Source organism: Cucurbita pepo, chromosome LG19 (genome assembly GCF_002806865.2).
Source record: "Cucurbita pepo subsp. pepo cultivar mu-cu-16 chromosome LG19, ASM280686v2, whole genome shotgun sequence".
NCBI lineage: Eukaryota > Viridiplantae > Streptophyta > Magnoliopsida > Cucurbitales > Cucurbitaceae > Cucurbita > Cucurbita pepo.
In genome coordinates this window covers 8,177,736-8,189,962 of record NC_036656.1, presented here as the reverse complement: position 1 = coordinate 8,189,962, position 12,227 = coordinate 8,177,736, and the positions used below count along the sequence as shown (strand labels likewise).

Here is a 12,227-nt window from a genome sequence, read left to right as displayed (position 1 = left end):
AAAAAAAAAAAAAAAAAAAAGAGTAAACAAAATAATTACAACCAATGCCCCCACCCTTCTAATCCTCCTCCTGCCCCCAAACATATATTTTTAGTTCTATGAAAAAAAACCAAGAGTTGATGTGAAGAAAGAACGAAATGAGAACTACTTATTGGCGCGTGGCCTGTAACCTGGTACCGATCATTTTGAGCTCGAATCTCTTGACGGCGGGGGCGACGAGGCGCATGGTGGTGTCCAACACATGGGGGGTGTTGTCGAGAGTAAGCTGGGTTTGATTGGAAAGGGAGCGGCAGGGCTCCCTCCTCTGCGCAATGGTGCCATGGTAATGGAAGTATTTTATGATCCTGTCCGTCTTGTGTGTGGACTTCCCGGCTACGTTCTCCGACATGTGCACCCCCGTCGCATACACCATCCGCGGCTGCACTGCGTACTTCCTGTCCCTCCTTATTCCCCTTTTCACATCCTTGTATACCAGCTTCTCAAACCCCCACTTCCTGCCACCCAATGCAACCACACTATTCATTATTCAATTCCTTAACTATAATTAATTAATCACTGCGTCTATGTCTAATTCGTACCTGTAGGTTCTCCCCGCATCCTCTGTCAGACACGTCTTGCTGTTCATCGGCATCTGCTCAATTGTAAACTGGGAGTACTCTGAAAGCGAATCCAGAACTGATTTTATGGTGTTCTTCGGCGGCACGAAGATGAACTCATCCACGTCGAAGAAGAACATCCACTTAGCCATAAACTTGTACCGATGCAAACAGTCATTCACCACCATGAATTGGTTGTGATAGTATCCATCGAACCTTTCCTCCTCCCTGATGTCCTGCAATGTCACATACCCCAATTCCATCCATGGCTTTAAAACTTCCAGCACCTCATCATGAACCCCGCCCGCATCATGTATTACAAAGTGGGATCTGGCCCCGAATAGCCTGATATGGTATGCCAACCACTCTCTCACTCTCTGGGGGCTCAAGTTCCCATACAGAGACGACCCACAGTAGAGATAGTCGTATTTGGGCTTCGATGTGAAAAGGGAAGCGTTCATTCCACCGGGGGTTTCTGTTAGAACCTCAATCGTGTCGGTAAGGTTGATGTCGCGGTCGCCGCCACCGGAAGTGGAGGCATAGAGAACCAATTTTCCACCCTGGTTGTCGGCATTAACAGGGTGAGAGAAAGTGCAATTGACGACGACGACGGTGTAAACGCGACCGTAGCCCCAGTCGGGAAGGATCTTGAAGGCGGAGGCGTTGATGGGATTAGACGGGTGGAGGCGAGGAATCCACTGGCATTGGAAAGTGGGACGCCCAAAGACGTGAAGAGGCTTGGAGGCTAAACCAACAATGGCAAAGTTGTGGAGGCCGCCTCTGTAGGCACCCATAGTGATGAAGTTATAAGCAGCAGAACCGTAAGGGTGAAAAGCGCGGCGGAGAACGCCATTGGGAAGCAGCTGATCTGTTGGAGGGGAGGGGATGAGAGTTGGAGGGGGTACAGAAGAACGGAGTGTTGCTGATAGAGGAGGAGGAGGAGGAGGAGGGGAATCTCGGGCGGCGGAGCAGGAACGGAGATCTGCGATAGAGAGCGTGAAACGAGAAGGAAGGAACTGGAGGAGAGTAGCGAGAGCACAGAGAAGGAGGAGAGCGGAAAGAAAAAGCTTGAGTTCCGCAGCATAACTAAAAAAAACTCCGACATACATCCTCTTTTCTCGGTCTTTCGCCATGGTAGGAGAAAGAGAGAGAGAGAGAGAGAGAGAGAGAGAGAGAGAGAAGTAAGGGAATCTGAGGTTGTGATGGGAAGCAGAGCCCAGTTGGGGTTGTGGTTGGAGTTTTTAGGGAAGAAGGTTCGCTGCGATGCTCTTGAATATGTGATCTGTAAAGGTGAAAGCAGACGGGAGAGAGAAGGAAAGAAGAGGAAGGGTTGGGTTGGCAACGGGGGTGGGGATGGGGATGGGGATGGGGTTGGGGTTGGGATCTTATTAATAATTATGATGTTCTGTTTTTGTGGGTTTGAGAGGAAGAAGGAAAGAGCCCTTCCGTCTCCCTTACTTTGTATTTACTGATTGACGCCGCTAGAGAGAGAAAGAGTGCGCGTTGAAAAGTAAGAAGGGGAGAAAAGAAAAAGGCAGGTGAGGCTGGCAATGGAATTTAGTGCTCAGAGGTCATTTACTAATTACCCTTCCTTTCATTAATTTCGCCTTAACCCTTTCCTTTTCCATGGAACAATCAAGCCCTCCCACTCTTTCCTTTACCGTCACCATCATGCTCATCTTCTTCAGTAAATGGTGAAGGATCAAAAGTAAAGGGTCAAGGGTAAATGGTAAATGGTAAATGGTAAAGGTCAGAGGAGGACCTAAAAGAAAATAGTATAAGAGATGGAGGGTGTGAGGTGCAAAATTGGGAATAGAATGATTCGGTGGCGAGATGTTAAGGGTGGGCGTCAATGTCATCCAGTTCGGAATTGGGCCCCCCACACCCAACCTTGTGCTGTAAATCCGAAGCGGCAGAGGAACCTCTACTTAACGCGTGCCCCTCTCTCATTTTCCCACTACATGCCGCCACGGGATTGATCCGCCTCGTCGGTGCTCCAAAATTCTATTTACCTTTCACTTCCGTTTCTTATACAAATTACCCCCAACGCATTTCAAATATCCTTCGTGTTTCTCTACATCTCCCCATTTCTCTGAAACTGTACCACGTTCTTACAAATACTTTTCTAAATAATCACATCTGTCATATTGCTTTTAAAATACAACTTTTATTTTAAATTTATTACTAAAAACAATACAATATATTTAAATAAATCAATAAACAATACAGCCTCTGCTTCAAACAAACAATAATTAAAAATAAGGCCTGTACACTGGCTAATCATTAACAGTCCAACCTTTCAAACTTTTATTATTATTATAACACAATAGGATATAATTTAATTCAATTCGACCTTAGTTTTCACCATATTCAAACATGCTTCACTTTCATTCTACTTCTTATTCTACTTCTTATTTTGTCCCTTCGTATAAATTCATGGAGAAGATAAATGAATATTTTCTCCTTAACACGATAATTAATTGTATAATGGAACAAGTGAGATGGGTGGAGTTTTGACATAAGAGTTAAGGAACAGCCACATTTTCGAGTACATAATTGTTAATAAATAAAATTTAAGAAGGGAGTGGGGAGTGGTTCACGTCCATCTACTTCGCCTACTTTTATTCTCAACTTTATACAAACTATTAACTATAACCTACAATTTTAGTTTAAGGAGTTTGAGTTATTTTATTTGAGTGTCTATACTCTATTCAAACTTCAAACTTAATTAAAAAATATATATCTATATGATTCTTTTATTTTACAAAAACCCAATATTTATTTGTTTTTACCAAAATTGTATCTACCTTCTTTCTTATAATATGAATACTACCAAACTGAATTTTAATGATCATTAGGGTTGTTGGGTAACCCATGCACACTTTATTATATATAGTATTTTTCGTTCCTTCCCAATTTGATTTTTATCAATTAAGTCCTCTAGGTCCTCGAAACATTAAAAATTATTGTAATTCATCGATACATTTGTTACTAAACAAAATAATAACTTACTCGTTTTTGTACCTATAAACTTAAAATTTACTCATCTTGATTAATTGGGCGAAGGTTTCACACAAATCTATCTGCAATATCATTATAAGTATAATTAAAAACAAACAAACACTGAAACGGTCTCCTATTACAATATTTCTCCTCCAAATAACTTACACACAGTACAATATTCACAAGTAGAAGATAAAATACAAAATGACTAGTTACAAAGCATACAAGATGGTATGTGCATTTTGGATAAAGAAAAGAACAAAACCCAAAAGAGATGAGAGAAAAAAAAAAAAAAAAAAAANAGAGAAAAAAAGAGAAGGGTTTGTTGTTGGGTTGAAGGTAGTCGCGGAGAGCAGTGATAAATGATAATGCATGCACAGGGGAAGAGGTGGTTGGCGAGAAGAAAAAAAATAAAAAAAAATAAAATGATGAAGAATGAAGACGGTCCTCTGAAGCAAGAACTCGTTCATCGAAAGCTGCTAATCCTTCCTATGAATGTGCAGTAAAAGAGGCCCGCACGACGTCCTCGATCGGAGCTCCGCAAACTGGACACTTTCCCCCTCGCCATTGCAATTCCTTTGCACATTTCACACAGCAACACATGTGCCCACATCTGCAAAACCCATCATTTTCCACTTCTTCACACAGTTTTTCCTCTAATATCATCAAAATCTTATGTAATATATAATCCAAACTTGGGTAAGTTACCTATACAGCAGTGAGTCAATCTGCATATTGTAGCAAATACAACATTTGCGCTTTCTTGACGATCTCTCTTTACTGGGTTTCCTCCCTCCTCCTGCTATGCCTATTCCGTTAGAAGAATTCAAGCCAAGCATACACTAAAAACTATGACAAAGGTGGGCTTACCTGCCGCTGCTTCATGCTTGATTGACTGCTGCAGCATGAGTTGCATGTCCATGCAACATTTTATTGATTTTCTCAGTTCCGACATCTCCCGGTACAATTGCTCCATATGCCCTCTTAAATCGCATATCACTTCCATTTCCTTCGCCATTACACAAATTTACAACAGTCAGCCTAACATACCAATCAAGTAAAAGCAGGATTAGGCTTGGGGGGAGCCGCTTACAATGGAAGGATGATGGGTTGTTGAGACGCGGGAAGAGCGTTGGTTGTTGGAGGAAAATTGAGGTGGAAAACGTTGGGGTGAGGAACTGGATGCGCCTCTATGGGAATCTTCACCCATCTCGTTATCCTGGTAGCTCAATGAGCTCACCATTGATGGCGATGCCAATTGCAAAGGCGATACAGATTGATCCAAATAATCACCCCCTTCAGGATATTGACCGCTAATCAAGCTTCTTTCATCTTCTTCTTCGTTATCACTGCTCTTTGGTTGAGTGCGTCCTTCTGAGAAACACCACAGCTCTTCTTCTGCCACATTATCCTCCTCGTTGACCTCATCATATTCTTCGTGTTGCCGAGTTCGCCGCTCTAATCGAGACACCATTAGCTTATCCATTCTTTCACGGAAGCCACTCGATAAACAATTGGATACAGTTTTCCTGCATCCACAATTCAATTTTGGAACTTCATTGCTTGCAGAGGGGAACATTCATATATAACTAAAGCCATCTGAACAGATGCAAATTCGAGTTATCCCTCAACAAAACAAGGGGAACTTGCTATTGCAGCTCGACTACCATAAAAAATAACAGGCTGCATTGGGTAACAGGATCAAATGCTAATTAACTAGTCAACTTGGGAAACGAAGAAGTGGTATACCGTTTAATAAGTTGACGTATTTCATCGTTGGCAGAGTTAGAATCGAGCATTTCTTGATACCAAGTTTGCCTGCGGCCTTCCCAATAACTTCGAGGGCGAGAAATATCAGCAAACCAATCGTATCTGGTTCTCTCATAAGTCTCTTCTCTATCTTCCGATCCACTGATTGAATCTGGTGAATCCAAATTCAAATCAGGGGTATCTTGCCATGTGGCCTCCGAAGTTGGAGGATCAAGTTCTTGTTCACGTCCTTGTTCTTCAATTTTCTCCTTGTCATCTCCAGGAATTGGGTTGTCACGTACTGTGTCTATGCTGCTATCTATGGCCTTGGCAACGACCTGCTGGTTATCGTTATCGTTAGTATCAACGGCATGAGTTGGATTGTCACGTACTGTGTCTATGCTGCTATCTGTGATGGCATTGGCAACGATCTGCTGGTTATCGTTATCGTTATCATTAGTACCGACGGCATGAATTGGATTGACACGTACTGTGTCTATGCTGCTATCTATGGCATTGGCAACCACCTGCTGGTTATCGTTATGGTTATCACTGATATCGACGGGATGGGTATCTCTATCTGATTGGGTTTTATGGTCATCGTTATCGTTTAGCATCTCTGCAAGCGAGCTTCTTGCACCAACTCCACTAAATTTCTCCCTGCGTGAAGCCAAAATCCTAAGGCATAGGCATTGCAATTGCAAATATAATTAAATCACAAGTTGTCAATTGATTGATTATACCTGAGATGCATGATGGTAGAAGATCTACGATTCTCTCGGGGAATTATTGCAAGATTTGGGTGTTGTTGCTCATCTTCCAATGCCATTCCACGTTTCAGGATTTTAAGCCGAAGTAGCGACTGCAGCATCTCACAACCCAATACAATAATAGTTAGGTGATGTAGTAAAATATATTTTACAAATGCGTGATTCGCTCGATGCAATCATTCAATTTATAAGAATAGTTCGATAAGATGTAATGTAGAACAGTGATCCATGAAGATCAGATAAGATAAGAAAGTGATTAAAAAGAAAGAGAGAAATTGGACCTGGATGCGACCACGTTGGGGGAATTTAGAAACGGCTCGACGCTCTACCAACGTGTCGAGCTCCTTTTGCCTGTCCCGCTGGATTTGCAATAGTAAATCGGCGAAGGCCTGGCGTCCTCTGATCCGGGGAGAGCGTAATATACGAGAAAGGCATTTGCGCTCTACTCGCTCTCTGAGAATCAGAGCGGAACGCGAGGAGGATTCATTCGAGTGATCGTTGTCTTCGACACAAGATGGATGGTTAGGTTTCGCAGCCGTGAGTGTCAATCTCCTGATGATATCAACCACGCGCACCTTCTCGCTTTCTCCAGCGTCCGAACTATGGCTCTGCCTGGAAGAGGGTGGAGAACTGGACGTTGTTCTGCTGGAATGCCAATCTGCAAAGCCGTCCTCGCTCACGGGCCCTGCATCGAAACTCTCGTCCTCGAAATCCCCTGCTGCTCCCACAGAGCACGCTTGCTCCGTATCCGTGGTATTCTCTAATTCCACAGCTTGCTTGCTGTTGGCGTTTGTGTTCGCATTCAAACTGACGTTGGAGGAAACATTTAGCCTCTTCTCCCATATCTGAACCAGAGAAGATGCTCCAAGTTTAGAGGTTCCCTCGTCCGTTTCAGGAGGAGCAGGAGGCGTTGGTGTCTGTGGGGCTTTTGCGGAAGTGTGTTGAGAGGCAATGGTAGATAAGGCTCGTTGAAGCTGTTTGGCAGCACATCGGCTGGGAGCGGGATTGTGATTTTGATTTGGGGTGATTGAAATGCAATCGTTGAGGCGATCCATGACCAAACTCTTGAGGTTGCTGCGAAAACGAGCAGCATGGGTGGCAGCGACATTGGCGTCTCGGCGGTTACGGTCTCTTCTGTGCACGCAGCGGAAGGGCGAGGAGGAGGAAGAAAACTCGACCTGCGAAGAAGCCATGAGTGGGGGAGGGAAGGGAGGGGAAGGGAGGGGAAGGGAAGGGAAGGGTGGAGGAGGGGCAATGAATAATCAACACCTCATGGAAGGACGAGGTGAAGAAGAAGGTGGGGCGAGGGAATTAGTATTACTATTATTATGATTATTATGATTACTATGAATTTTGGGTTGGGAGGGAAATATGCGAAACCAATCCAGAAGAGGTAAAAAGAAGATACGAGGAGAGTGGGGAATGGGAATGAGATGGTAATGGGAATGAGATGTTGGTAATGGGAATGAGATGTTGGTAATGGGAATGAGATGTTGGTAATGGGAATGGAATGAGGAGAGAAACACCATTTTGAGGGTTATAAAATGGCAATCAGTGGCACAGGCTGAAAGCGTAAGCCTAAATTAAGGATCCACCAACGGAATGGGAAACGATCCCCACAAACAAAATAGGAACAACAAATAACTCTGACCAACCACATAACCAACACATATGTTTCTGTCTCTGACTCGTGCAGAAGAAGAAGCAGAAGAAGAAGAAGAAGAAGACGAAGACGAAGACGAAGACGAAGAGGAAGAGGAAGCGTTGGTTTTCAGCCGTTGAGGGAGGGAGACCTCAGCAGGGCATGACGCGGGAGGAGCTCAAGCAACCAACCCCTTTGGTTGCGGCTTAATTGGCCTTCCAAGTTTCAACTAACCAAAGCATTAACTTTAATTAGCTTCCGTTCCCCAATATTATTATTATTATTATTATTATTATTATTATTATTATTATCCACAATGGATACCCTCACCCCTTCCTAACTTCACGAAAACCTTCCCCCTCCTTAAAATGCATTTATTTTAACCAATCAAAATTGTATATTTTTATCCCATTTTTTAAAACTCTAATATTTAATCATATAAATTATTTTAAATGTTATATTTTCCTAAAATAAAAGTATTAATAAGAGGAAGTCCGGAGGGTTGAAGCCTGATTATATAGCGAACTGAAAAGTGGAGGGAGGGAGATCGCGCTTCCGGCCAAAGAGTCAACAACACACACAACACACAGTCGATTCGATTTAATTAGAAGATGGCATGGAGTGCGACGATGATCGGAGCCCTTCTGGGGCTTGGCACTCAGATGTATTCCAATGCTCTCCGTAAACTCCCTTACATGCGCCGTACGTCCATCTCTAAATACAAAAACAAAAACAAAAAACCCTAACCCTCTCCTTTCCCTATCAGATTCTTCACATCTCTTCCACTGTTTTCGATTTCTAACATTGACTCCATCTTCTTATTTTGCAGATCCCTGGGAGCACGTGGTTGGAATGGGATTGGGAGCCGTCTTCGTCGATCAGCTCGTCAAGTGGGACGCTAAGCTCCAGGAGGACCTTGACAAGATGCTCGAGAAGGCCAAAGCTGCCAACGAGCGCCGTTACTTTGGTCCTTTTCTTCTCCTATCATCTAATTTTGTTACCGTTCCTTTTAAATTTCCTTTGCTCCTCTACCATTGCCATTTCTTTTATACCATTGCAAATTTCGATTGCCGCTCCTAGTCCGCCGATTGGCGCTAGGTTTTCATGCCTAACAAACATCGTCTCATTTTTTTCCGCCACCAAGATATAAACTTATTGTGCCACTTCCTGCGTTATGTTTTGTGTGGTTGTACTGTTTTATGATTTTTTTAAAGAAACATTTCCATTCCATTGATTGAAACTTACAAAAGGATGTAGTATCCATGATTTTTTTGAAAGGCCTCCCCAATTTACAATTTGGGAGGTATAACTGAAGTAAAAATATTAGACAATTTCTAAATCTCTCGTCTTTTTTGCGATTGTTCTTTGATTTCCTTCTTTTCACAAATTCCAAAAAAAAGTCAGTGATGAGGTTTTTCCATAGTAGGGTTTTTGCATTCTTTTAGAGATGATACGTTAAGGCTGTGTCCAGTAGATCCTATATCTCCTTAGGAAATGTGAGATGTCATCCAAAGATATTGAGAATCGTCGTCTAGAAATTTTGAGCACATGTGCATGGCATAAATAAGTGGATTTGTGATTCGTTTTTTTTTTCTTGCATAATAAACACCAATTTGGAAATAGAGTCATGTAAGACATTCTTTTGGAAATAGAGTCATGTAAGACATTCTTTTTTGAAGATTTTCATTTGTGCTCATGACTTTATGCGCTATTTCTCAAAGGAAGTACTTCACTTTTTTAGGGTGATCTCCTTTCCATATTGTCTTTGCTAGCGTGGAATTTATTGGTTCTTCTTTTTCCCCTATTTCCATCGTCAAAGATTTTGTAGAGAAGCTTCCGTCAACACTGGAAAGCCAGGTCAATGAGTCTACTTCATTTGACAATACAACTGGGGAAAGGTTGAGACTTAATTCGGCCAATTCCGTTGCTTTGTCATCCTTTAGGTTCATACCAAGCTTTAGGTCCTAAAATTTGTTGATAACATTCCATATTTCTTTGGTCGTGGCTCTTTTACCGTGAGAAAGTCTGTACAAAAGTGTATACTGCAAGGCTAGCATGGTGTTTTCAATATATGGGTCAGTCTATAATAATGTGCTTCTTCCATCACACGCCCTATGGCGAATTCGATTGGTGATGAGGTTTTGATGTTTCTTTATATACTTCCAGGCCCTATGTAGGAATATATTTAGCCTTTATAAGTTTTCTCCGCAGGACATTTTCAATGTTTATAACTTTTGAAGGATCAGAAGAGGATAATCATCTGTTCTTGGATTGGAATATTTTGGGGCCAATGGTTCGTTAATTCTGTGTTAGATCACAATTACATAGAAACTCCCCATTGCAATTAATAAGATAGATCGACTAATTTAGATACACAAATCCTTATGTAGAGATTTCCGACTAGAGATCATGTGCAGTACAATTTCTAGAACCATAAATTACAAGGGTTCTGTTGTTTCTTTCTATCCGAATAGATCACGAGGGAATTTGATGCCTTATCCAAAGCTTGTTTTTCCTCTAAACCATTCACTCGGAGTAAGGCAGTAGTTTCTTGATATATTTGATTAATCGCATAGATTAATCTTGATTAGTTAAGGTAGTTTTGTTTTACTGTTGTCGATTTTTAAGTTGGTTTTTTTAGGCTTCAGTTGTTGGCCACGGTATAAATGCAGTCCTCATGAAGATCCGCCAAAATTCAGTGGCCTAAAAGAGTAATTGATGTCCATGTGGGGAAATTCAAGTCCTATGGCTCACATGGCTACTTTAGTTTAAGAAAAAGTGTGTCTTTCCTTCCCTCAAAGATGCTTCTTTGCACACTGCTACTTGCTATCCTCAATTCTAAGTTTATAACTATCTTACCAAGGGCTCACATATACTTACTCTGTGAAAGCCTCCTACAGTGGAGATCCCACGTTTGTGTGCAAAAGCTCCAAGACCCTTTGATGGGTGTATTTTCCTGGTTAGATTCAAAAGCCTCGGGAACGTTTTGTGGAGAGGGTCATATGCAGCTATATCTACTTCTAAACTACAAGCTGGTGGTTAAACCGCTGTCCACAGAACTTCTTGGTCTTGGATATGACAGGCTCCTGACATAGTGATATTTAATAATAGATTTTTGGGGCCTCTGGAGAGTGAGTAGAAAAGTCCCTCTGTCCATGATCTTAACTTGGTGGAGCCATATTTTGTCACCACGACATTCTTTCAAAGGCTTCTTTTTCCACATGAAATCCCCACATCCACTTTGCAAGAAGTTTTTGGTTCTTTGTTTAAAATTACCGATGACAAACCTCCCAATTCATTGATTGTTCCTTCCTCCAGTTCACAAGATGACAACCACGGAAATTGTTTGCTCCCTTCAATGGAAGTCCCTAAATAGCTTTTCAATCGAATATATTATGTTATTGGGCTCAAAGAACAAGGACATGTAGTAGATGGTGATACTTGAATTTGTTGTTCAATTTGTAAAAATTGTGATCTTTAGGTCAAACTTGGCTCAATCAGTTTGGTTGAGGGGTAGGAATTTACTTCTCCCCAAATCCTTTTTCCTCATTTCTTCTGTACAGGAGGCTTGTCTGTGTGTAAATTTGAATCAGCCTAGTGACGTCTCCATCTAAATAAAAGGTGCAGTTGCTATTTGGGGAGCATTAGAGCAAATCCCAAAATTCGATAAGATTGAAATTTCAAATTAAATGTATAGTGTGGGTCATTCTAGCTGCAAACATTAAAAAAAAAAAAAAAAAAAAAAAAAAAAAAATATTAAAANCAATAAAAAAAATCAGGGTTGTAACGTGCTTTTCTTATTCTATCATTTGCTGCCGAGGATACCATTCCATCTGCGTTGTTTTTTTTTTTTAGCATTTTCTATTTTTCAATTTGGTAATTTAATGAGCCTTCTCTGTGTATTTATAAGGTAAATTTTCCATCAATTGCAGATGACGACGACGATTGATTGTGGAAGCCTTGCTATGGATGCGGCTTTTCTATAAGAAGTCAACTGTGTTCACTTTTTGTTTTTCTTTATCAATTTTTTAAATAGAAGTCACCCATGTTTTCAGAGAATGAGGTTGTGTTGAGCCTCTGTCAGTTATGGACGCACTTTTCTGAAATATTTGAACATTCCTAGTTTTTGTTGGGTAGCTCCTTTGTTTCTGCTCAACAGAAACTTAATAGGAAGGGTACTGTTTAAGTTCTGAAATAATAAGGAATTACCATTTGTGTAATATTATCAGCTGATGCTCTCTCCCTCTAAGTTTTAACTTAATTCCATTTCATAGACGCGTCTACATTCTTGTAAATCTAGGCATGGCATATGAGAACTTTTTGTTATGTTTCTTCAGATGATAGAACGGAGTTGGATAAAACTTTCTGGGGGTTGTTAATTCTAAGTAGCAAGTGGGTACAAGTCCTTGAAAGGCTAACTGATCTGGTTATTTGTCTATGTAGCAAACACGTATCAGACTGTCAGAG

The 12,227-nt window shown here is 41.4% G+C and overlaps 3 protein-coding genes across 3 annotated transcripts; 1 reads left to right on the top strand and 2 right to left on the bottom strand.

Moving 5' to 3' along the window:
* Positions 1 to 6: 6 nt before the first annotated feature.
* On the bottom strand, positions 7 to 1,971 carry LOC111781529 (galactan beta-1,4-galactosyltransferase GALS3). The gene is made up of 2 exons (XM_023662180.1): positions 579 to 1,971; positions 7 to 494 (listed from the first exon to the last, which is right to left on the bottom strand). The coding sequence occupies exons 1-2, from the start codon at positions 1,727 to 1,729 to the stop codon at positions 149 to 151; spliced, it is 1,497 nt and encodes a 498-aa protein (XP_023517948.1). The 5' UTR covers positions 1,730 to 1,971; the 3' UTR covers positions 7 to 148.
* Positions 1,972 to 3,740: 1,769 nt separating this feature from the next.
* LOC111781723 lies at positions 3,741 to 7,311 on the bottom strand. The gene is made up of 7 exons (XM_023662410.1): positions 6,400 to 7,311; positions 6,092 to 6,210; positions 5,349 to 6,008; positions 4,693 to 5,128; positions 4,470 to 4,608; positions 4,308 to 4,398; positions 3,741 to 4,212 (listed from the first exon to the last, which is right to left on the bottom strand). The coding sequence occupies exons 1-7, from the start codon at positions 7,309 to 7,311 to the stop codon at positions 4,089 to 4,091; spliced, it is 2,481 nt and encodes an 826-aa protein (XP_023518178.1). The 3' UTR covers positions 3,741 to 4,088.
* Positions 7,312 to 8,243: 932 nt separating this feature from the next.
* On the top strand, positions 8,244 to 12,026 carry LOC111781532. The gene is made up of 3 exons (XM_023662184.1): positions 8,244 to 8,462; positions 8,590 to 8,727; positions 11,693 to 12,026. Exons 1-3 carry the CDS (start codon positions 8,372 to 8,374, stop codon positions 11,707 to 11,709), a joined length of 246 nt encoding a protein of 81 aa, XP_023517952.1. The 5' UTR covers positions 8,244 to 8,371; the 3' UTR covers positions 11,710 to 12,026.
* The last annotated feature ends 201 nt before the right edge of the window (positions 12,027 to 12,227 follow it).

Coding starts and splice junctions, on each gene's coding strand:
- LOC111781529 (XM_023662180.1), bottom strand. CDS start 1,729: ATGGCGAAAGACCGAGAAAAGAGGATGTATGTCGGAGTTTTTTTTAGT. Junction 495..578: donor GATGCGGGGAGAACCTACAG/GTACGAATTAGA, acceptor ATTGGGTGGCAG/GAAGTGGGGGTTTGAGAAGC.
- LOC111781723 (XM_023662410.1), bottom strand. CDS start 7,311: ATGGCTTCTTCGCAGGTCGAGTTTTCTTCCTCCTCCTCGCCCTTCCGC. Junction 4,609..4,692: donor CAACCCATCATCCTTCCATT/GTAAGCGGCTCC, acceptor GTAATGGCGAAG/GAAATGGAAGTGATATGCGA. Junction 4,399..4,469: donor CAAGCATGAAGCAGCGGCAG/GTAAGCCCACCT, acceptor TAGGCATAGCAG/GAGGAGGGAGGAAACCCAGT.
- LOC111781532 (XM_023662184.1), top strand. CDS start 8,372: ATGGCATGGAGTGCGACGATGATCGGAGCCCTTCTGGGGCTTGGCACT. Junction 8,463..8,589: donor TAAACTCCCTTACATGCGCC/GTACGTCCATCT, acceptor CTTATTTTGCAG/ATCCCTGGGAGCACGTGGTT.